The sequence below is a fragment of the Nuphar pumila genome, chromosome 7 (genome assembly GCF_984573655.1).
Source record: "Nuphar pumila chromosome 7, dmNupPumi1.hap1.1, whole genome shotgun sequence".
Lineage (NCBI taxonomy): Eukaryota > Viridiplantae > Streptophyta > Magnoliopsida > Nymphaeales > Nymphaeaceae > Nuphar > Nuphar pumila.
In genome coordinates, this window is record NC_143255.1 from 124,871,129 (window position 1) to 124,894,929 (window position 23,801).

Here is a 23,801-nt window from a genome sequence, read left to right on the forward strand (position 1 = left end):
CCTAATGAAGCCAACTATGTTTGGTCGGATTCGGTAAGCTAAAACCATATCCGATTATACTTGGATTTGATCATTTGAATCTAGTTTTGAATTTTTAATACCAGAACCGATGGATATCTGGATCTGACAGTTATCTGAATCCAATTTTATGTAAAAAATAAAATAAAATAAAACAGATTCAGCATAAGTTTTTTTTTTCATCTGGATCTAAATCTGTTAAGCCAATATCTGATTAATCGGACTTGGTATCGCCCACAACCGACCTGAATCCGAACCGTTCACATCTCTATTCTTGGAAAAAACGAGGCAAGGGAAAATTTCATGATCTTTTGAAATTTTTTATTTTCTCAAAAAAAAAATAACAGAATATATACATGTATATTGAAATATAATTGTATCATGTTAATAAGGTGCTAAAAAACATGGTATCAAAATAAGTGATCTTTAAAGATATATTGTTTTTGACATTATATCAGCTTTTGAAAAATCGTAAAATCGTGAAGGCAGGGGCGTAGCTAGGATTCATGTGAGGGGGGGGGGGGGGGGCAAAGAGGGGTGTAGAAAAAAAATGTATTTGTGTGATAGTCGGGGGTCGGGCGCAGCGCCCCGAAAAAAAAAATTTGAGATAAAATAAAAAATGGCTACAATTATTAATAAAAATCTATTTCATATGGACAAATCAAACTATTTGCTGCAGTCAGGGCTGGGCTAAAAAATGGATAAAAATCTATTTCATATGGAATCAGGGCAGGGTTAGGACTGGGCTTTAAAAAAAAATAAATAAATAACTGTTTGGGGGGGCAGGACTGGGCCCCTGCGTGAAGGCAAGGGGCAAAGGGTAAGCCCACGGAGTTTTACGACTGCCAGAACAACAATATAAATATACAAAAAAGTTATTAGTGTTTATCAATGAGAGCTAGACTTTGCTTCTTCTTTTTATAGGCAAGCTAGGGTTAGGCTGACTGTCACCAGTGGTACCATTGTGTTTTGAACTTGCGACATCACAACACAAGGTGATGTGCACTAGCATCTCCTACCATACAAGCATAGGCGGAGCTGGGTGGGGGGCGTAGAACTGGGCCGTAGCCCAGTCTTGCCTCCCGGCCCAGTTAAAATATATATATATATATTTAAAAGCCCAGTCCTAACCCAGCCTTGATTCCATATGAAATAGATTTTTATCCATTTTTGTAGCCCAGCCCAGTCCTAGCCCAGCCCTGACTGCAGCAAATAGTTTGATTTGTTCATATGAAATGGATTTTTATTAATAATTATAGTTATTTTTTATTTTATCTCGAAAAAAAAATCAGGGGCAGTGCCCCCGAACCCCAGACTATCACCCCAATTTTTTTTTTGCTACACCCCTGTGGTGCCCTACCATTTTGTCTTGCTTGCCTGCCAGCCTGTTTTAAAGTCATGGGCCGGTATTGGAACTGCTGAAGAGGTGCCCCATCATGCCGTACTTGTTTCATATATCTGGAGAGTAGGCATGGATGCAAATGGATTAGATGTGAACCAAATTATAGTCGGTCCGAATCTAAATCCAAGCCCAGTGTTTGTGCAATATAGTGAAGGTGCAATTGAATATGGGCCATAGTTCTAAGTTAATTTGTAATGCTTGTTCTCAGAAATAAGATTAGGAACCAGTTATTTTACATGATAAACATGAATTTATTGTGATTTGGATTGGATATTTGATTTTGGGGTTCGGGGGCAGCGCCCCAAAAAAATTTTTTTTTGAGATAAAATAAAAAATACCTACAATTATTAATAAAAGTCTATTTCATATAGACGAATCAAACTATTTCCTGCAGTTAGGGCTGGGCTAGGACTGGCCTGTCTCATAGAAGAGTCATTAGGGCTAAGATTTGGAAACAAAGAAAGGGGTCGGATTAACTATCCAGGTCGGACACATGAAATCCAATTAGCATACAAACCTAGTTATGGTTTTTGAAATTTCATATCAATCTTAGGTCCGTTCAACCAAGTTTCAATAAAGATCCACACATTTCCAATGTAAAAAACATAAAATCATTTTTTGACCCAGTATGAACTTTAGTTTATGTAATCTTTATGTGATGCCGGTATGATTCTCTCTATAAAAGATTTCATCGGATCGGGTCCAGACCCGCTATGGTGACCGTAATCGGATCGGGTTTGCACTTATCCATTTCTGGCGGAGGTCCGAACCATTGACAGCCACCAGTGTTGGCTATATATAGAGCGTTGCATTTCCCTCCGCCCTCAAATTCATACTCTCCGAGCGGCGTAGATGAGCGTCGCCACCACCACTGCCGCTCGAATAGGCAGAAACTGGCGTCTCGAGAGCCGTTTCGTCTCTCTCATCCGCTGCTGCAAATCCATCCGCCATCTGAAGGAATCCCACGCGCGCCTCATCCTCTCCGGCATCTCCGACGCCGCCTTCCCGGCGACCCAGCTCATCACTGCAGCCGCTTCCTTCGATTCCATCGACTATGCCACCACCATCCTCCGCAATTTTCACCGCCCCACTACCCCTCTATTCAACTCCTCCATCCGTGCCCTTTCTGCTGCCACCCACTTCGCCGGAGCCATCGCCCTCTTTGTTCACATGCTCCGCCTTGGCCTCCGCCCTGACCGTCTCACCCTTCCCTTTGTCCTTGATTCCTGCGCTCAATTGCCCGACGCTGGGTTTGGCCTTTCTTCACATTCGATGGTGATCACGCTCGGATTGGATTTATATACATTTGTTGTGATTAGTCTTGTTGGAATATACACAAAATTTGGGGCATTGGAAGTCGCCCGCCAATTGTTTGATGAAATTTCAGATCAGATGAAAGCTAGGAGCGTGTTGCTTTGGAATGTAATGATTGATGGTTATTGCCAAATCGGTGATTTGAGGAGCGCCCGCGAACTCTTTAATGAAATGCCCGAAAGAAGAGTGTCATCATGGAATGGACTGATTTGTGGGTTTTTCAAGCAACAATGCCTGAGAAGGATGTTGTTTCGTGGACAACGATGGTTTCTGGGTATATGCAGAACGGGGAATATGAACAAGCGTTGAGTGTGTTCTTTAGGATGCTTGAAACGGAAGTGAAACCGAATGAGTTCACTGTGGTCTCTGTGCTCTCTGCTTGTGCTCGACTAGGTGCACTGGAGGCCGGAATTAGGGTGTTGATTACATAGGCAAGAATGGTTTTCAGGTAAACACTTCAATTGGACCTGCACTTGTTGGTATAGGCGGCATATGAAGTGTTCAAGAGGATGCCTAAGAGAAACTTGGTTACTTGGAGTGCCATGATCTTTGGCTTTGCTATGCATGGCTTCTGCAATAAAGCATTACAGTTGTTTAATGAGATGAGATTGGCCGGAATTCAGCCTGATGATGTAGCTTTCTTGGCAGTGCTATCTGCTTGTGCTCACGTTGGAGAAGTAGAGCAGGGAATCAAGCATTTTGAAAGCATGAGGCAAGATTGTGGTATCATGCCCACAGTCAAGCATTACACATGCATGGTTGATCTGTTTGGTAGGGCAGGTCGGTTCTACGAAGCTCTTGCTTTTATCAAAGGCATGCCTATCAAGCTAGATTTTGTGATCTGGGGTGCACTTTTCTCCACTTTCCGGGCTCATAAGAATGCAGAAATAGCAGAATTTTCTGTTGCAAGGTTACTAGAGCTCGAGCCTCTGCATCCTGGCAGCTACATTTTCCTCTCGAACATATATGCAGCCACTGGAAGATGGGATGAAGTTGAAAGAATACGGAATGCAATGAAGAGCATGCACATTCAGAAGCCACCCGGCTGGAGTTTTATAGAGGTGGGCAGTAAGGTGCATGGGTTTGTTGCTGGTGACCACACACACACATGCACGCAAGAGATATACGGAAAATTGGAAGAGATAACAACACGAGCGAAGCTTGCTGGGTATGTGCCAGACACAGGATGGGTCTTGCATAATGTGGAGGAAGAAGAAAAGGAAGATGCACTAGGAAGTCACAGTGAGAAATTGGCCCTTGCCTTTGGTCTAATTGCTACCGAAGCTGGGGCCACTCTTAGGATTGTGAAAAACCTTAGAGTTTGTGGGGACTGCCATACTTTGATGAAGTTTGTGTCCAACATGGGTGAACCTAAGAGAGAGATAATATTGAGACATCAAGCGTTTTCACCACTTTAAAGCAGGTGTATGTACATGTGGGGACTACTGGTGAATGGAAAGGTCTAACGTGGACATCTTAACATATAAATTTGGTTGATGGTTCAGATTGAATGAGCATCTGAAAGCATGAAATCCAGGATTATATTGAAAGCTGATTCATGGTCCTGTTGATAGACAACAAAAGCATGAGACAGAGCAGGTTGGTCTCAAATGTGAAGCCATTCTGGTTGTAGTTTGGTTGCTGGAGACCATGGACATGCAGAAGAGATATACTGGAAAATGGAACAGATCAACAGATATCAGCTCGAGCAAGACTTGCTGGATATGTTAGACATGGCCTTAGCATTGCATAACACAGAGGACAAAGAAGAGCAAGACGCAGAGAAGTTAACCTCTTACTGTTGGTTTTCTTGGCGCTGAAACAGGGGCCACTCTTACAACTGCAAAGAAACTTGGGATTTTATGAGACTGCTGTACAGGGGCAACAGTTCGTGCCTGACATAAATGAACCTGAGAAAGAGCTTATATTTACTTGGTGGTCAAACTATGGGATAATCCCACAAGCTAAGACCCTGCAGTTTGCTAATGAACATATGTAAGCACGTTGTCGGATCGATGGTTCAGTTCAGATGAACATATTATTACAATGAAATGGATTTTACATTTTTAAGGATAAGTTCATCTGAATACGAGGGATCTTGAGTCCCTAGATTCAGATACTGTGAATGGATTCTGAATGTGGAAGACATTAACGCAATGCACCGTAGCTGTGCAACCAGATTACTAACCCAAAAGGATCTCTATCAGAAGTCATACACCAGCATGCAAATGAGACTCGTAGTCACACATACTCATCAGCCATGTGCTAGCAATGTTCGTGCATCATGGTCCTGGGAGCAAATACCGTTTGATTTTGTGGAACGTTTATGCAACAGACTTCTTATGCCACGAATGTTCAAGTTCAGGCACCAAATTCTGGACAAACAAGTTAGTTTCTTAGCCTCCTGAATGAAGTGGTAGAAGTAAGAAAGTTTTTGTTCTAAGATTATCCAAAAAAGATTGTACTTTTCAAAAATTGATGTATTGTCAACTTAGAGTCATGGTTTAGTTGCATGAGGTAATATAGTGTTGTCTTTTTTTTCAATGTTTACACGAAGAAACTGTTGGGAAAGAGTGCACAAACAGAATGCACCCACTTCACAAATGAAGACGATTTCGACAAAACCTGAAAAAGAATCACTTCTATGCCATATCACATAGAACAACTCCTTTCACCCAAGCTCTAAAATGAAACCCTTATCATATATATATATATATTGATGAAGAATATAATAAGAGAGAGGCACACACCGATTTTTACGTGAAAAACCCTCTCAAAATAAAGGTAAAAACTACGGAGTTGAAAACCTCACTATGTGATATAAAGAATGGTTACAAATGGTCATACACAATGCCTACACTCCAATAAGCCCACACATTATCACAATAAAGAAATAACAATGAAAACAAAGAAGTAGAATTGAAAGAATATCACTTAATAAGGAATGATGATCTTTCCACAACAAAAGTTTTCTTTCTCTTGCTTTAATCTTCACAAAAACAAAAAGAAAATTTAGAGAATATGAAGAACACAACAAAGTCAAGCTTCTCTTTCTTCTTTCTCTTCCTCTCTCATAATCTCTCTTTTTCTTTCTCACAATCTGGAAGCTACACACGCAAATGTGGAAGAAAACCCTCTTCCTTCTTTTTTTTCTCTCCTTCTAAGAGCAACCAAGAATAAAAAATATAAGGGCCATCGTGCCCTCATTTTCTTTTTAACTTACTTTTAACTTTTGCATTTTAAGTCCACAATATTTTGCTATTTACTTCCTTTAACTTCTCTTAAAAAAATACGCATCACTCATGGGATGCGTTCTTTTGCTTCACCAAATGGACTGGGTCCTCGACATGGAGGTGACCCGATCCAACACATCTTTCTCACACCGACTATGTGGAGGACTTCACCAAACCGACGATGGAGCAACATATTTCAAGTTTACCACGAGGCAACTCCTTGGTCATCATATCTGCACCATTGTCATCAGTATGAATCTTCTCAAGCTCAAGTATCTTTGCATCCAACACATTACATATCCAATGATACCTTACATCAATGTGCTTCGACCTTGCATGAAATATAGAATTATTGCCAAGATTAATCGCACTCTGACTATCATGATACAAAACATGATTTTCTTAAGTAAAACCAAGTTCCTGCATAAACTTCTCCATCCACAGTAACTCTTTACTTGCTTCTGTCACTGCAATGAACTATGCCTTTGTGATAGATAGTGTCACACACTTCTGAAGTCTCGACTACCAAGACACTGCACTACTTACTGAAGTAATCAAATATTCAAATATAGAATTTCTAGAATCAACATCATCTGTCATATCTGAATCTGAATAACCTATTAAAATAGGCTTCTGTACACCAAAACAAAGACATACACTACTTGTGCCTTAAAGATATCTCAAAATCCATTTCACAGCATTCCAATACTCTTTATCAGGATTTGAGAGAAATATGCTGACAACCCCAACTAAGTGAGCTATATTTGGCCTCGTACACACCATAGCATACATCAAACTGTCAACTGCTGAAGCATAAGAAATCTTTTGCATGCTCTTTTTCTCTTTATCTGTAGAAGGACTCTGTTTCATGCTTAACTTGAACCCCACTCTATGTGGGGTACTCACTGCCTTTGCCTTGTCCATGTTGAATCTTTGAAGTACTTCTTTTGTGACAGCCATAACTTCTTTGCCTTTCTATCACGAACAATCTTTATGCCCAAAATTTGATTTACGACTCCCAAGTCCTTCATGGCAAATTATTTGCTCAACTTTTTTTTCAAGCTAGTAATTCTCAAAATATTCTTTCCTACAATGAGCATGTCATCAACATAGAGCAACAATATAACAAAATCATCATTTGAAAACTTCTTAACAAAAATACAATGGTCTAAAGTATTCTTTTTATAACCATGCTCCCCCATAAAAGACTCAAACTTCTTGTACTATTGTCTAGGAGCTTGCTTTAAACCATACAAACTCTTTCTCAACCTGCAAACATAGTATTCATTTTCTTTCTTCTCAAACCCTTCAAATTGTACCATGTATATTTCTTCCTCAAGATCACCATGGAGAAAGGTTGTCTTCACATCTATCTACTCAATTTCTAAATCAAGACTTGTTGCCAAACTCAAAACAACTCTGATAGAAGACATTTTAACAACTGGCAAGAAGATCTCTTCAAAGTTAACACCTTTCTTTTGACTAAAGTCTTTTACAACCAACCTAGCCTTATATCGTGGGTATGATGAGTTCTCATCTTGCTTTACTCTAAAAACCCAACGATTCTTCAAAGACATTTTACCTTTAGGCAACTGTACAAGCTCAAAGGTATGATTGTCATAAAGTGATTGCATCTCATCCTTCATGGCTTTAATCCACTTCTCTTTCTATACATCTTGCATAGCCTCCTCATAACTCTCAGGCTCTCCACCATCAGTCAACAAAATATACTCATGTGTAGGATATCTAGTGGAAGGTTGTCTCTGTCTAGTAGATCCAAGGTTGTTAAATGCGATGAGGCGAAGCGAGGCGTTGAGCCTGTTATGAAGCGAGGCGTAAGCCTCGAGGCGTTAAAGCATAAGCTTCATGATCAAAATAATAAAATATAAAATATTAATAAAATAATAAAAAAATTAAATAATTACTAATAAATGACAAAATAAAATAAATACTACTTTCCTATAATTAACTCTTATTATTCATTTTCTTATATGCATGGCCATGTAAACCACAATTAAGTTAGACTCACAGTGCAAGATACATGTTATATCTACAATCATGAAATCATATTGAATACACGTGGGGCCATCTCCAAATCGACCTGTTCTAGAAATACATAGCTAGAATACATGTGGGGACTTGTTAACTTTGTCTTTCCAGTTACAGATGAAGGCTTTGATGGTGGTGTGGACGGAGACACTCTGATGACAGGTCAGACTGTTTTCACAGCCACAGGTGATGGCCTCTCACCATAGATCTCACGTCGAGCATAAGATTTGGTGATCTCTCCAGCACTGCGAGTAGCAGTTCCCACAGATGATGCTGTATCAGAATGCTCTTTCTCTGTGACACTACGGTTCTCCATGGCCTTGCAGCCATCCAACGCTCCAACCAATTCCATCCCCAGTGTGGATTATTCGGGTCCACAAACATCGGGTTTGCTGATCTAGTTGAATTCCTCCATTGTTGCTGCAAGTATGCATTGCTATCAACAAGGTCTAATGACTGAAGCACGTGAAAGAATAAGCACCATCAGTACCTGATGAGAAAAAGCATATGCCAATGCCCGCTCCCTTCTAACAGCAGCTTCTTGTTTGTTAATTAAGTTGCTCTCTATTTGCTCCTTTAACTATAAATTGTCATCCCAATCTTCTCCCATCTATCATTTGTATTGCATCAGTAAGAAAACCAAAAATAATTTATGCTACTCTCATTGGAACATCTTAGCAGAAGAATCATGACACATGTAACATGATGATAGGAGACATCCTGAATGTAATTTATTTCAGCTATGGGAAAAGGCCAAGACTAGTAAAGGATCTTGCAATAACAAAAGGATATAGCAATGCTTGACCAAGTACCATAAACCTTCCTCCAAAATGAGGAACCTATTCAAATCATTTTCCTAAAATGCAATTTCTAGCTCAAACTGAACAACTTAATTGCTACTCAAGTTCCTTGTGCTAGACAGAAAGAAAATCAAAATGTAAAAGCCCATAATGTTCTTTTTACAGTAAGATTTAGGAGAGCCAACTCTTGGGTTCACATGATATTTCCTAAGCTAATAAAGCACATACCAATACATTAAACGCACACATTTAATTATATTAAATCACCTATTGCATTTGCTTCATAAAAGAAGTGAAAAAAAATCACTAGAGTGCAAAAATCTAGGAGAAATCCAAAAACAAGCAACTTACAGATGCTCTCATATTCTCGAGCTCCTTTTCTCATTTTAGTAGCAATTGCCGATGGAGAGATTGGTTCTCTTCTGACATTTTGATCCTTCTGGAATAGATCTGGGATTGAACTCTTGCCAATGTCTGCATGCATCGGAGTGTGGCTGTTGCTTGACGCTTAAGAGAGTTTCCCTCGATCAAGGCTTTCAACCTTAGAAGTCCTCTCAAAGCTCGCAGAGCTCTCCTTGCCTGAATTTTGCTTCCCAGCAATGTTACAATCCCTACATATTATGTATAATGTCGATAATCATAGTGCAAGATAACAAGAGGTAGCCATGAGATTATCATCTAAAAATGATTACTAATCCTTAAATTTTTTAGGAATCCTTCATCAGTGGTTGTGAATGACTTACTTTCTCAATTTTTTTGAACCTTGGTTCCATAGGAGCAAGTCAGAAAGATTGAGAAATAGAACCATCTGATTTGATTCATTCTCAATAGCCATAAGACAATATCAGCTCACTCTGTGGGTAAACATTTATGCATGAGCACATTCAAAATAGATGGAGAACAAGTGCTACACACTTTTACAAACGTGAAACTTCAAAATATAACTAAAATGTTAAACTTCTCCAAACACTGAAAAAGATGTTGCAAGCATCAATTGATTTATTTGACTTCTAAAAAACATATCTGCTTGAGAACTTGAAACTAGCAGCAACTTGCCACAATTGTCAACAGAAAGTCATGACACTCCAAATAATTTCACAAACCCCACAGCAGGAATGAAGCAACTCTAGAACAACAAGCAAAAATACAAATCTAAATCTTAGATATTTCCAAATACAGTGAATTGATTATTCCATAAAGAGGCATTCCATAATCTTTGGGCAAAGGAAAGCTCACAAACCAGGTACCCACAGAAAGCCGTTTGAATCTTGATTGCTGCCACCTCTTCCTTGGATTTACCAGAGCGTCGAGGAAGGGTTGTTGTTGTTAGCCTAACAACCCCTGCAGCAGCCTGAGCAGCAACAACAACAGCCTAAGTCGCAACTGCAGTCACATTGGCAACAGAATACGCATGTTTGCTCTGTTCATCCTCTACTTCAGCAAACTTTGCTTCTTCAATTGGCACCGTGCCGGTTTCAGCGAACTTCACCTCTTCGATCGGTACCGTGATGGTTTCAGAAAACTTTGCTTCTTCAGTTGGTACTCTGACTGTTTCAGAAGACTTTGCATCTTCGGTGAGTACTGTGACAATTTCAGCATGTTTTGCATCTTCGGTCAGTACTGTGACGGTTTCCTCCAGCGGAGAAGAGTTGGAATGTTTTGATTTCCGAAAGATCCATTTGTGCTTTGATTTGCCAGCTTTCTGATACAACAGAAGATTGACTTAAGAATTTGATTCTCCATTATAAGAGAGAGAGAGAGACCCCTTGTTTCTTCTCTTTTGATTCAGGGATAAATGCCTTCTTAACAGCAACAAACCAGTTACCCCTTCTTCCCCATCTTCTATATCATGCCTTGGTTATATCTTCATAAACAGAACAAACAACAAACAAATCAGAAATTCTTGTTTCACAAGACAATAACTTGGTCCAAATCACGGAGACTCGTTCTCATAAACAACATGAACTTTGGCACAAAATGGTAAAAGAGTAACATGACGCGTACGCCTGAGAAGCGAAGCATGCCTCGACGCGAGGTGTGCGCTTCACCCTTGTGAAGCGTGAGCTTCAAGACTCAAACGCCTCACTACATCGCCTCAGTACCTTGAGCATGCGCTCCTCTGAGGCATACGCTTCAGGTACTGAGGCGTACGCCTCTCACAACACTGAGTAGATCTACAAAGTGACTCTGCAACTGAAGAAGAATCAACCTCATGTTGCTCAACATCTTCATCATCCAACATATTTGACCTATCAACATCCTGCTGTGAATTTTCAACACCCTCATGTGTGTCAGCTTTAACTGAATTTGGAAAAGATGGCAAAGGAACAAGATTTGTATCAACCAAGTTGTCACTGCACTAAGATTTTTTTCACCACTTTCTCAATGTCTTCAATAGTCTGATCTTCAATAAAGACAACATCTCTGCTTCTGACAAGCTTCTTCTCAATAGGATCATACAACTTGTACCCAAACTCATCCTGATCATATCCTAAAAATATACAATGTCGTGTTTTTGCTTCTAACTTTGTTCTTTCATCCTTAGGAACAAGCACAAAAGTTTTTGCACCAAAAAACACGTAAATGGTCATAGGAAACATCTTTTTCAAACCAAATCCTATCAGGAACACCACTATCTAGAGGTACATGAGGAGACAAGTTAATAACATGAGCCACAATATAAAATGTTTCACCCTAAAAATGTCTTAACAACTTTGCCTCTGACAACAAGCATCTAAGTCTTTCAATAAGAGTTTTATTCATTCTCTCAGCTACACTATTCAATTGAGGAGTCTTAGGAGGAGTCTTTTGATGCCTTATATTATGCATTCTACAAAATTCATCAAATGGTCCCAAATACTCACTTCCATTGTCAGTTCATATGCACTTCAACTTTTTCTCTATTTGTCTCTCAACATGAGTATGAAATTGCTTGAATGTATCAAGCATTTGGTCTTTCCTCTTCAAAGCATAGACCCACAATTTTCTTGAATGATCATCAATGAAGGTTACAAAATAAAGTGAACTCTCCTTCAAAGGACTGCATACATCTGAGTGTACCAATTCTAAAATTTTCTTCTTTCTTGATGGAGTTTAAAGTGTACTCTCTTTTGCTTCCCAACCAAGCAATGAGTACATCTCTTTAACTTCTCTTTCTTCACTTTAGGAAGTAGATTCTTCTTTATCAAACATTTAATGCCTTTCTCACTCATATGACTCAACCTCTTGTGCCACAATTCAACCAACTTCTCATTTTCAGTCACATTTACGATATCCTTTAAAATTAATGCCTACAAAATATACAAACCGTTGCACTTCTTTCCATGAGCCATAACCAATGAGCCTCTAGTGAGCTTTCATTGACCATCATTAAATATACTACAAAAGCCTTCATAATCAAGCTTTCTCGCTGAAATCAAATTCGAGCAAAAATCTGGCACATGCCTAACATCTTTAAGCATCAACATGGTTTCATTATTGATTTGCAAATTTACATCACCAACACCAACAACCTTAGACAAATCATCATGAATCATTCTCAACACTCCAAAGTCACCCAAAGTATAAGTAGCAAAGAACTCCCTATTTGAAGTAACATAGAGAGAGACACCATTGTCTATCACCAAACTAGTATAATGACTAGTTAAGTTTATGATATCATTATCATAGATACCAACTAACTCAGTCAAAGTAGTCACGGCGACACGATCACCATGCTCATTATTCTTCTTTTCTTGCTTTTCAATATTCTTGTTCTCTTTTTTCAACTGAAAATAATATTTCTTCATGTGCTCTTTTTTTTTCGCAATGATGACACTTCATATTCTTGTACTTTGATCTTGATTTGCTTTGGCTTTTATCTCTACCCTTCTTACCCTTGAATTTACTTCTCCCCATATTCTCAGTGACCAATGTCTCTGACTGTGGAGAATAGCCTTGAGACTTTCTTCTCATCTCTTCATTGAGAACACCGGCTTTAACAAGCTTCATAAAAACAACATCATTTGGAGCGGAGTTGGTGAGTGAGACCTTAAATATTTTTCATAAATCCGGTAGAGTGCCAAGCATTCAAAACCCTACAACTTCATCTTCAAATTTAATACTCATGTCAGACAACTAATTAATAAGCCCTTGAAACTCATTCAAATGATCGGCTACAAAGCTTCATTCTTTATGTTTGAGTTGCATCATCCGTCTAAGCAAATACAATTTGTTGTTACTGGTCTTCGAAACATAGAAATTTTCAAGTTTGGTCCATAATGACTTTGCATGATTCTCATGTTGAATATGATTGTAGACATTCTCATCAACAAATTATTGAATAAATCCACATACTTATTCATGTTTATCTCACTTTTCATCACTCTTAGACTCGGGTTTTTGAGTAGCAAACACCGGAAGATGCATAGCCTTTACAAATAAAAGATCTTTCATCTTATTCTTTCATAAATTATAAATTATGTCATTTAAATTAATCATTTGACTTATGTTTATATTCATTCTTGAACCACAAGCTTTGATACCACTGATGTTGGGAAAGAGTGCACAAACTGAATGCACCCACTTCACAAATGAAGACGATGGTGACAAAGAACCTAAAAAAGAATCACTTTTATGCCTTATACATATCATATAATACAACTCCTTCCACCCAAGCTCTAAAATAAAACCCTTATCATCCAAGGGATGCCACAAAAAATATATATTTTGATGCACACGAGCAAGGAATAATAAAGAAAATAAATAATACAATAAGAGAGTGATACACTAATTTTTACATGAAAAATCTCTCTAAAAAGAGAGGTAAAAACCATGGGATTGAGAACAACACAACAACAATTCCACTATGTGATACAAAGAATGGTTACAAATGAGCATACACAATGCCTACACTCAAATAAACTCACACATTATCACAATAGAGAAATAACAATGCAAACAAAGAGGTAGAAGTTGAAGAATATCACCTAATAAAGAATGATGACCTCACAATAAAAGCTCTTTTTCTCTTTCCCTAATCTTCACAAAAACAAGAAGATGATTTGAAAAAGATGAAGAACACAACCAAACCAAGCTTTTCTTCATTCTTTCTCTTTCTCTCCCGCAATCTCTCTTTTTCTTTCTCACAATCTTGTGAAAGACGCACACACAAAGGTGAAAGAAAACCCAATCCCTCTCTTTTTCTTTCTCTTTCTTCTAAAAGCAACCAAGAAAGAAAAACACAAGGGTCATCATGCCCTCATCTTCTTTTCAACTTACTTTTAACTTTTACATTTTAAGTCTACAATATTTTGCTATTTACTCCCTTTAACTTCTCTCAAAAAAAAAACACACCACTCATGGTTTGTGTCGTTTTGCTTCACCAAATAGACCGGGTCCTCCACATGGAGGATCAGAGACCTCCAACGTTGGCTTTGCCTGCATAGTTAGGTCGTTGTCCTGACAGTGTAAAACTTTGTGGGCTTACCTTTGCCCCCCAGGAAATTGCCACGCTTCAGCTTGTGCAAGGGGTGACACTCATGGGATTTGATCCTAGATTACCTGCCTAGAGTTTGAACAACAAAGAGAAACTGAAACAAGGAATCGTTGCTTCACTAAAGGCTCGATACCATAAATAAGTCATCCACAGTGACAAATGCTTTAAATTGCAAAAAAATAATAGCAGCAAATTGTTGTGAGGAATTGCTTTTTTTTTTCATTTTCTCATGTTTTATGGGCAAAATTTTGGCCAAAATAAATAAATATTTATAAGATGTTATAAAAATAAAAATATCAAAATTGCACCATTTTTCCTGTTAAATAGCACATATAACCATAAATATCGTGAAATAAATATTGCAACTCAAGGTATTTTGACATAAACGATAATCTCGATATTTTGGCTCATTTAAAATGGCAACCACCATATCATGTTCTCTACGTTATTTTCAAATATTGACAATATTTATCATTATGGAGTGATCAAGTTAGTTAACCATTAGGCGCAATGATGGTCAGGTCGTTAGGTGGCCTGATAGTTTGATGGGTCTGAGTATGTCAACAAGTTCCTGAATCTTAGTTATAGATAGAGCTGTCAATGGGTCAGGTTTGTAGCCCCTACCGGACTTGGTCCGAGCTTGAATTTCTGGATATTGGTATAAAAAGTGCCTACCCGAGGAATATACGAGCCCGGTTTGGGTTATGATCTTTGCTGGGTACCCAACTCCACCCTGTTTTTTTTTTGTTGGATATCTAACCCAACCCGAGTGTTTATATGTATTTTTTAGTAAAAGTAAACTTCTGAAATTATAGAGATCGAGATTTGGGATTTCTTTTTTATGACCTAGCAAAACCTGAACTTAAACCCAACAATTTGTTATTTGGGCGGGTTGGGATATACCCTGATGACTCGGGTACAGGACCAGTTGTATAAAAACCTATCTTCATGGGATTGTGCAACTGTGAGGGCATCTTAGAAACAGCAAGGGTGTTTTTCCTCAGAGAAAATGCACATTTTCTATGAAAACCCATAAAAAAACATTCAAGGATATCATTTCTATAGAGTTGCATGAATAATTCAATAATACAAGTTTGGTTCCACTCATCCCCTATGTTATCCACCCCTCTTCGTACCTTCTTAAATCTCATTTGATCAAAATCTGAGCGTATAGATGGATTCAATATGGTTGATTTAATATGAAACGACTCTTGGATCGTATTTTTTTAGCAAAAGAATATGATTTTTAAATAAAAAAATGTGTTTCGTCAACCATTGATTTTTTAATTGCCAAAAAAACTTGCACACAAGCACATTCCAAGTTGGGTGTGCCCTCCAACAAGGTAGAAACTTGCACACATCAAGGTAGAAACCATGGGGGGCATCCCTTGTTGAAAGGTCCAAGTTGGGTGTGCTCCCCCAACAAGGAGCGGATTGGGACCTCGAGGGTTTTACGAACTAGCTCTTGAGGCCCGTTTGTTTCTTGGGAAAGGCAGAGTTTTCTGCAGAAAAAATCACCACTTTCTCGCAGGAAGTGAAACAAGCACATTCCAAGAGAAAGTCGTCAACCTGTGTTGTGGTGGTCAGCCTCCCTTCCTGTGGGAAAGGGTATGCATGATAAGATCCAATCGGCGTACCCTCTCCCATGGAATGGCCTCTCCGTGGAGTCCGTTGAAACAATCTCTCTCTCTCTCTCTCTCTCTCTCTCTCTCTCTAATAACATGGGACGATGCAAACAAAAGTTCTCTCAGTTTATGGTTGCCAAAGTCTTAAGTGATTGCCCACCTACAAAGAACCCTCATGCATGATGAAATCAAGAGATGAAATAGAAAAAGACTAGGCATGCACAAATTCTTCAATTCAGCATTTTTATTTTAGCAAAGTCTAAAAGATTTGAATGTTTCTTTTTCCCCTTTTCTCCTAAAACTGGGGAGTTTCCATCTTTTTTCTTTTTTCAGTATGTGGTACAGCACCTTGTGGTACTCAACCCTGAAAACCCAAGATGGTGCGACTCTACCAATCCAGCTACAAATTCAAAAAGAGCTTAAGAAATTCACAAACTGAGTGATGCTGATGGGAGACCACTAGATGAACTGTTTCAGAAATTCTGTTGCTACAAGCCGTCCTCGGGTGTTAACTGAGAGTTTCAGTTCACTTATCTCCTTGCCAATGTCCTGTAAAAAAAGAAACAGAAAAGAAAAAATGTCAGACAACGGTCTTGTTATTACCAGTGAGGAGTACAGGGATACATGTGTGCGTCAACTTGGAGAGCCATCACCTATAAACTTCTGGTTAATCAAAGCACGCCTAGAAACTAATCACAGACCAAACTCATACAAAATGAAATTTCTTTCATCATTCTGTAAGGCATTGAAAAGAAAAAACCTTGTTGAGACATTCAAATTCCCAAAAATAAAAGAAGAATATAAATTGGCAGGTAATGAGAAAAAATAGAAATAGTGACTTCCACAAGTGATGGATAAACTCGTCGTAGTGATGAAAGCAAAATCTTATCGCAAATTTTGGACAAGCAAAACCATGTGATCAAATAGTGCAGCAGGTGTATAGATGTTTGAAGACAGTTGTTTCATAACATCACTTACCTCCATGAACTGAATGATAAAATCAATGAGCTTATGCTTGTGCATTTCCTCACAGTGAAAGTTCGTGATGAGAAAGCTAATGTCATAACCCTGCAATACAAATGCCATAAGCCTAGTAAGGAATCACACATTTTTCGGTTAGACATTACTGTGCATTTCGAAAACACTCAAGGTTTCAAGCACACAGCTAGAATGTATCTTACCTGCATAAAAGTTTATTCATAAGATGCAAAAAGTAAGAATACAATAATATCACAAGAAAAACAAGCGAGTACAAATATATGGTTTTATTGGAAAGTGATGGGGTCCATACCCGATCCATGTTTGTATTTTATCAGTTTACGTTATATACCCGTGTAACAGTTCTGTTTGTATATTAAATAGGGGTATTATCATCATGTAAAATGTTCAGTTTCTAATATATAATGAAGAGAAAAAGGGCACGAACCCCTCATTGGGAATCGTGCATGTTACAGTCCCATATTGACTTGCTGTGTCGTCCTCTACTTCTGCAAAATATTTCCGGTAAAACTGTAGATTTCTCAGGTTTCCCATTAAGTCATCATAAGGATTGAAGAAGTCCTAGAACATAATTCATTCAAGTATTTGGGCAATATACAGATAAGGTTGATTAACTTGTTCAGAACGCCAGTAGAAATAATTTAAAGCAATCTCTATTTGTTGGTACGGAAAGCAAATTTACATGTTTGCTTCATTTTGGTACTTCCAACATGATGGAGGACAAGTGAAAAGGATGACCTATTATTAGGAGGCAGTTCACAGTGACTCCAACTTTTAACAGAAAATGTTTTAACAGAAATTCTGGTCATCTTCATCAGAAGAAAATACCATGGTAAAAGTCCAAAAAAATGGAGAATAAGCATGCCATCCAAGAAGAAACATTTTCATGAGTTCCATTCATAAGAGCTATATTTGTCAGCCATACAGCATGATCCATTAAATTCACTAGGAAGATTGAGTTAAACAATCCACAGAACCTACATCTAACTAATAAAACTGTCACAGTCAGGTGGGACCTAAGCATCAGAAGCCCAAGAAGAAACATTTTCATGTGTTCCCTTCCTAAGAGCTATATTTTGTCAGCCACGGCCCACACAGCATGATCCATTATATTCACTAGGAAGATTGAGTTAAAACAATCCACTAACTGTAACATTCATGTGGGACCCAAGCATCAGAAAAGGAGCAATACTAGCAAGGAGTCTAAACACTAATCAGGTGGTAAGCTTTTGTGAAAGCAAGAGTGTGCTTTTGTGTTCCTTTATTTTAATCAACATCGTAAGTTTCTTTTCTACTACTGCAGCAATGGCGACAAATTGTTGGATGATATGTCGAGGGTGACACAATAGCTGGAAGTGGCTGACCCTCACATATAGGGAAGCTGCAGTTTTATATATAATGAACTGTCGATTTTATCCACCATCATATCGGTAGTTTCCACTGTCAAGGATGAAACTCAAAACCTTTCCATTTGGTCAACACACAACAAAAATCACCTGAAAGGATGATTAGTAATTTTCACATCCAAAAAAAAAAAGGTGTTGGGAGCCTGGACTTAATGGTGTAAGATGTTAACAATAGCAAGAATCTAATTATTTTCATTTTAACAATTGGTCTTTTCTCACTTCCTTCAGTGAAAATTGTAGGAGAATTAGGTGTTCAAAAAAAAAATAAAAGGATTACCGAGAAAAAAATAGCAATTAAAGTTCACACAATTTCCTTTGGTCCTACTGAAGAAAGTTAAGAAAAGACTAATCATAAAAATTAGAACAAAAAATTAACACCATAGAGATCTCCATGTTTTAATCTCTTCTCCTAATATTCATTCAGAAGCCTTATAGGGAGAGGACAGAGACAAGTATGCTCAGCCATCATCTGCCAGGACAAAAAAGGCATGTTCATTTTGCAAAAACTGAGCAAATTGATCAAGCTTTCCCCCCATCCTCTCTCTACTTAAAGGATTTCCCTCTCCTCAACGTGGCTATTTTGTGGGGGAAATTACAGCATACGAAATGGGAAACTGAACTGATCTGATCCTTCCTTGAATTTTTCCAAGCAACCCCTCTACTTTATATAAGGGAGCAAAAAAACTGCTGATTTTTCACAGCCCTGAGAGAAGCTCTACAATAAGGCGCTAAAAATGCCACCAGATTCAGGCAGTATGCCCACTAATACTACACCCTTTTCAAAAGTGCATGAACAAAACCTAACAAATATGTCTCCTGGACGCCCCATTTGTCCTTCCATAATCATATCAGATGCATATTAGGTCAAAGATGTGGGGCACCTAGTGTACACATATTATAAGCTATGTATACATGCATGCATGAACATGTATCTGTATATGCCAAATCAAGCAAAAAAGTATCAGAACATGTATAGTACTAAGAAACCTGCATAGGCTAACTAGGAAGCAAAAAGGAAAAATCAAGAAGTAAATAAATAAACCATAAATGAGGGAAAAGAAAAAGGAGTGCTGTGCAGCAAGGGTTCAGAGATTTTCTTATACAAGTGGGAGCTTTTCTCAATTTTGATAGATAAATATCTAAATCCATATAGATATGGAAAAGTGTAATTTGATGGGAGAGCTTGAGAAAGAACGCTGATGGTTCATGACTACGTAATATCTAAATCCATATAGATATGGCAAGTAATTTGATGGGAAAGTTTGAGAAAGAATGTTGACTGCTCATGACCAAGTACTTTTGAGAATAAAAGAGAAGGCCCCTTCAATAGTAGTCATGTAATGAAGTAGATGCCTCAGATGAGAGGAAGTAGGCTCATTTGACGATGAAAAGGTGAAGCTCATTCCTCATGCAAATGCGTGCTCCAGAGAGGATCTAATCAAAACACTAAAATAGTACTGGATCCCTTTAAGCAAGTATCAGTCTGCAAAAGAAGCATTCCTACCCTTTTTTTACATCATCAGACAGCACCATAACACAAAAGCAGGATATTTAATCATGCAAATGGTACTATTTGTCATGATTAATTTCTGACAATGGAGTCTCCTAATGCCAAGCAGGCTGATCATAGTAACAATACCAGGAGAAAAGGAAAGGAAAGCATCCAATAGCACACCTGTACGGGCTTCCTCCTCAAGATATGGAATGCCTCCGCTCTCATGGACAAAAATCTAAGAAATTTTTTTGTTAGTATATTTTCAAGCTCATCTGCCTGCTTTACCTGCAAAAAAAAAACAAGTAGATTCATGCATGTATAAGAGGAGCTTTACACATGAGAAAGCACCAAAGTGATAAACAATGACACTGTATTATCAAATCATCTCGTCAAAATACTTACACTTGGTTTGAGTTCCCAAAAAACTGAAGCAATTACTTCATCTACCAAAACAAATTCGATCTTTTTTTAATCTGTTTCCATAATTTCTCTTGCACTTTCCCAAATTTCAAAGTAGTAAGGCACATTGCATGCCAATATATTTCAAATTGCATTTCTTACATTTCTTTTCAAGCTTATAGTTCCAAAATATTTGCATCCATCAAGTGCAGATTGGTCTGCTTTCAGTTTTCACCTATTTTAATGCACTCAAGTAGGGGAATCTTTGCATTCTACTTAATTATAATGTCATGTTCTCCCAATCTTATATGTTAGAGAATTATTTCAGAGGGTTTGAGAATTATCCAATTGTGAAGCTCATATTCTTTCATTGCCACCAAGTTTTTTGCTTCAGAAGTAATCATTTGTTTTCATTGTCACTGATGCATATGTTGACATCATCCACAAATTGTTATTTTTCAAAAAAAAAAATTTGTTGAAAACTTACTGACCAAAGGCTATCCAGCTTGGCTCAGCTCAGCTCATATAGGTTTGTCAAGGTAAGTGCATATTAATTATGTAAAAAATAACAGGCTAGATCAATTGGCAAGGCAGTGTACTTGTAATCAACAGGTCCCAAGTTTGATGCACACGGTTTATCCTAAAAAATATTTTTTTTATTATAAATAACCAGAATGATTTTCTTTTTTGATTCATATCGCCGACCCCAATTGTTTTGGGATGAAGGCGTTGTTGTTGTTGTTGTTGTATAAATAACCTAATTCGAGCTCAGCTCATCTAGCTTGGCCTCATCAGAAGCTCAAGCTTGGTTCCCCTTATCGAGCCAAGCCAGATGAACCAAGCTCAAGCAGGCTCTAAAGATAAACATCCCAAACCCTGTTCATTTGGCTCCTTTACCAACCCCAACTGCATATAGCCAATGGGGTAGACCTGGTGTATCAGGTCCCATGCTGCTCTTCTCAACTGCAAGAATTTGCCTAGTGGTAGAGATGAGGAAACCTTATCCAGTACTGGGGGATAATAGGCTTTCAGTTATACTATTTCACTGCAAAACAAAGCACCAGATTGGATTGTTATTACCTTAAGATACAAGGAATATTGCCAGTGGTTTCCCGTCACAAATCTTCACCCTGAAACTATTCATGATAAACGTGCACCTATTTTGAGAACCTGTGCCACTCCAATGTAAAATTGTTCCTCTGGAATTGAACAATGAATATGCCTAAATCTGTTATGATTCTACTGGGCCTGCCCATCAATCTTAAAGCACCCCACCAAATGACGCCAAACTTCATTATTGTCTTTATTATACATCATAAATCATGAGTTTGCAACCATCACAGGTTTTGCACTCCCTCAAACATCAAATATCTGCTAGGTGTCTCACAACAGATTACAACCAGCAGACAGAGCCTCATGATCACGTCGGACCCCATGATATTTATTAAACATCTTGATTCTTCCTTTAAATCTGAGATGTATTTTTTTTCTCCTCTCATGTCCTTTCTCAAACACAAATCCTAATACTTATGTCTGAACCTCTAACTGTTGCTTCCTTTTGGGTTTTTTCCCTTCCGAAACAAACCTTGGACAATTTTAAACTTTGAATTGTAAATCTAGCAATTGTATATGAAACCTAAACCCTATATGACCAAATCTTGCACTTTTCTACAATTATCAATTTCTTTGCTTTCCAAAAGGTAAAAACAAAACTCCTCCAAATATGAACCACAAAAATCTCAATGTTCATAGGCCCAAAATATAACCTTTTCTTCCCAAACATGGCCTCAGAAATCCTCACAACCCAAGCTATGAAAAGCTCAAAGTCTAAAAATGTGAATCAATTCTTCTTTACACATGAAGTACGAGATTTTAGTCGAATTCCACATATCACATTCAGTTGAGGTTCAATTCTTAGCACATTCTTAGCACAGGCATTCATTTAACATTCATCACTTATTATGACATTAATTTTGCTTCAAAATTATTATTCACATGAATAATATATCTTTTTTACCTTTTCCTGTCAACACAATAAGACCGTTGTACAGACTTGGCTCTCATCATTCCACACCTCAATGCCAATTTTCAATCATAGCATTGACTGGTTCATCTTCCTCCATTTTATTGCAGATCTCAAAATTGATTCAAGCAAATTACTACCTGAAAACAAATAACATCAACATTCAACGCTAGAGTTATATAAGGCTTCAATGGATCATTCCCGCACTGCTGAATTTTTACTGTGAAAAAGAAGACCATGGGCATTCAATCTGGAAGTTCATGCTTTGGGATGTCCCCCATAAGACTTTCTTCAAGCATCATAAGTGGCGCTCAGACATCTGAGAACGTGACCACAAAGTTGCTGACCTACATAATTGACATGAATTATGTGCTGGATAATGAGATGTAACATTGGTTCTGGGTCGGGATTTAAATTCAGATCCGGACTGTTACACGTATTCTATGTGTACTATTCTTTTCGATTTCACCCATTCGTGTGTATAGATATGTGTAACATTCAAGGGCAAAACTGTAACGGTGATATAATTTGTAACTGCAGCATATATATAAAAAAGAATACAGTACACGATTTCCATATTGGAAAATCGTGGTTCAATACAACCCCTAACATCTTCTCCTCTTCTCTTCCTTTCTTGTGATTGCTTTGGGAATCATATTGGATAACAATACCTAAAAAACTAATATGGTATCAAAGCACAGGACAGTCTATTGGATTCATAGATGTAAGTGTTAAAATAGAGCATGCGCATGGATCTGGATCTGGATCCAGATCCATACACACGTCAATCCTTTAACTATGCAGCTGACATCTTTTTCATTAATGGCATTTATGTAATATGATTGTTATGGTGTGATATTTTAGTCCCCATTGTAAAAGAGTTTTAATGTAAAGAGATTAGGGCTCAGTGGTGCAGTTTAGTTTTGACGCCCCAGCCATTCTGCATCTCCCTCTCTCCCTTTTCTCTGTTTCCTGTGCAGGCTGAACAGCCCCCTCACGATATCTCATATGGTATCAAAGCTACAGTTGTGGAACCCTACCAGAAGCATGTTCAACGAGATCTGAAGCAAGTTTTATTCATCTTTGTTTCCTGTTATTCTATCCTCTTTGATTTCCTTTTCTTAAATCTCTGCCGTGAATACTTGTTTATTCTTCTTCTTCATAGCATTCTTCATTATCAACATTATTTGCCTCTTCTTCTTCACCATCAATGATTCTTCACCATCAACGACTGCATCAACGTCATCCATCAACGACTGCAGCATCTACCTCCTCTTTTGATTTCTTTGATTGCACTTACCAAAAAACAAAACTCACTACGCCCTCTTCTTCCTCTTTGATTCTTTTTCTTTCTGCAATAAATTTTTACCTCCATTCTGAATTTGTTAGCTTCATACTATCCGATTCTTTTTCTAAGTCAAATAAATTCTGGCCGAAATCTCCATCTCAATCTAAGTTGTGAATCTTTTGCTTCCCATATTGCTGAAGTTTTTTTTGTATCACTGGACGTTCATATCAGTTTTTTTATATTGCTGTTGTAGTCTAGCATTCACCATTATATC

General features: G+C 38.0%; 2 protein-coding genes across 2 annotated transcripts in view; one reads left to right on the forward strand and one right to left on the reverse strand.

Moving 5' to 3' along the window:
* The first annotated feature begins 2,272 nt into the window (after positions 1-2,272).
* On the forward strand, positions 2,273-4,733 carry LOC149833344 (pentatricopeptide repeat-containing protein At1g04840-like). Its single transcript, XM_090013415.1, has 5 exons — positions 2,273-2,842; positions 3,019-3,150; positions 3,220-4,082; positions 4,397-4,460; positions 4,560-4,733. The coding sequence occupies exons 1-5, from the start codon at positions 2,273-2,275 to the stop codon at positions 4,731-4,733; spliced, it is 1,803 nt and encodes a 600-aa protein (XP_089869541.1).
* Positions 4,734-16,121: 11,388 nt separating this feature from the next.
* The window catches only part of LOC149833345 (actin-related protein 2/3 complex subunit 4-like), a 32,985-nt gene continuing 25,305 nt past the window's right edge, over positions 16,122-23,801 (reverse strand). Inside the window, exons 6-8 of the mRNA XM_090015060.1 lie at positions 19,998-20,102; positions 16,896-16,985; positions 16,122-16,466 (exon numbers count right to left, since the gene is read on the reverse strand). Of these exons, the coding sequence (XP_089871186.1) occupies positions 16,377-16,466; positions 16,896-16,985; positions 19,998-20,102 (285 nt within the window). The 3' untranslated portion in view covers positions 16,122-16,376. The remainder of the gene's footprint in view (positions 16,467-16,895; positions 16,986-19,997; positions 20,103-23,801) is intronic.

Bases quoted from the DNA above. Each gene is read 5' to 3' on its own strand.
- LOC149833344 (XM_090013415.1), top strand. From the start codon at position 2,273: ATGAGCGTCGCCACCACCACTGCCGCTCGAATAGGCAGAAACTGGCGT. The intron at 2,843-3,018 runs GTAATGATTGAT...GGGTATATGCAG, and splicing joins GGAGCGTGTTGCTTTGGAAT to AACGGGGAATATGAACAAGC. The intron at 3,151-3,219 runs GTGTTGATTACA...TTGTTGGTATAG, and splicing joins CACTGGAGGCCGGAATTAGG to GCGGCATATGAAGTGTTCAA.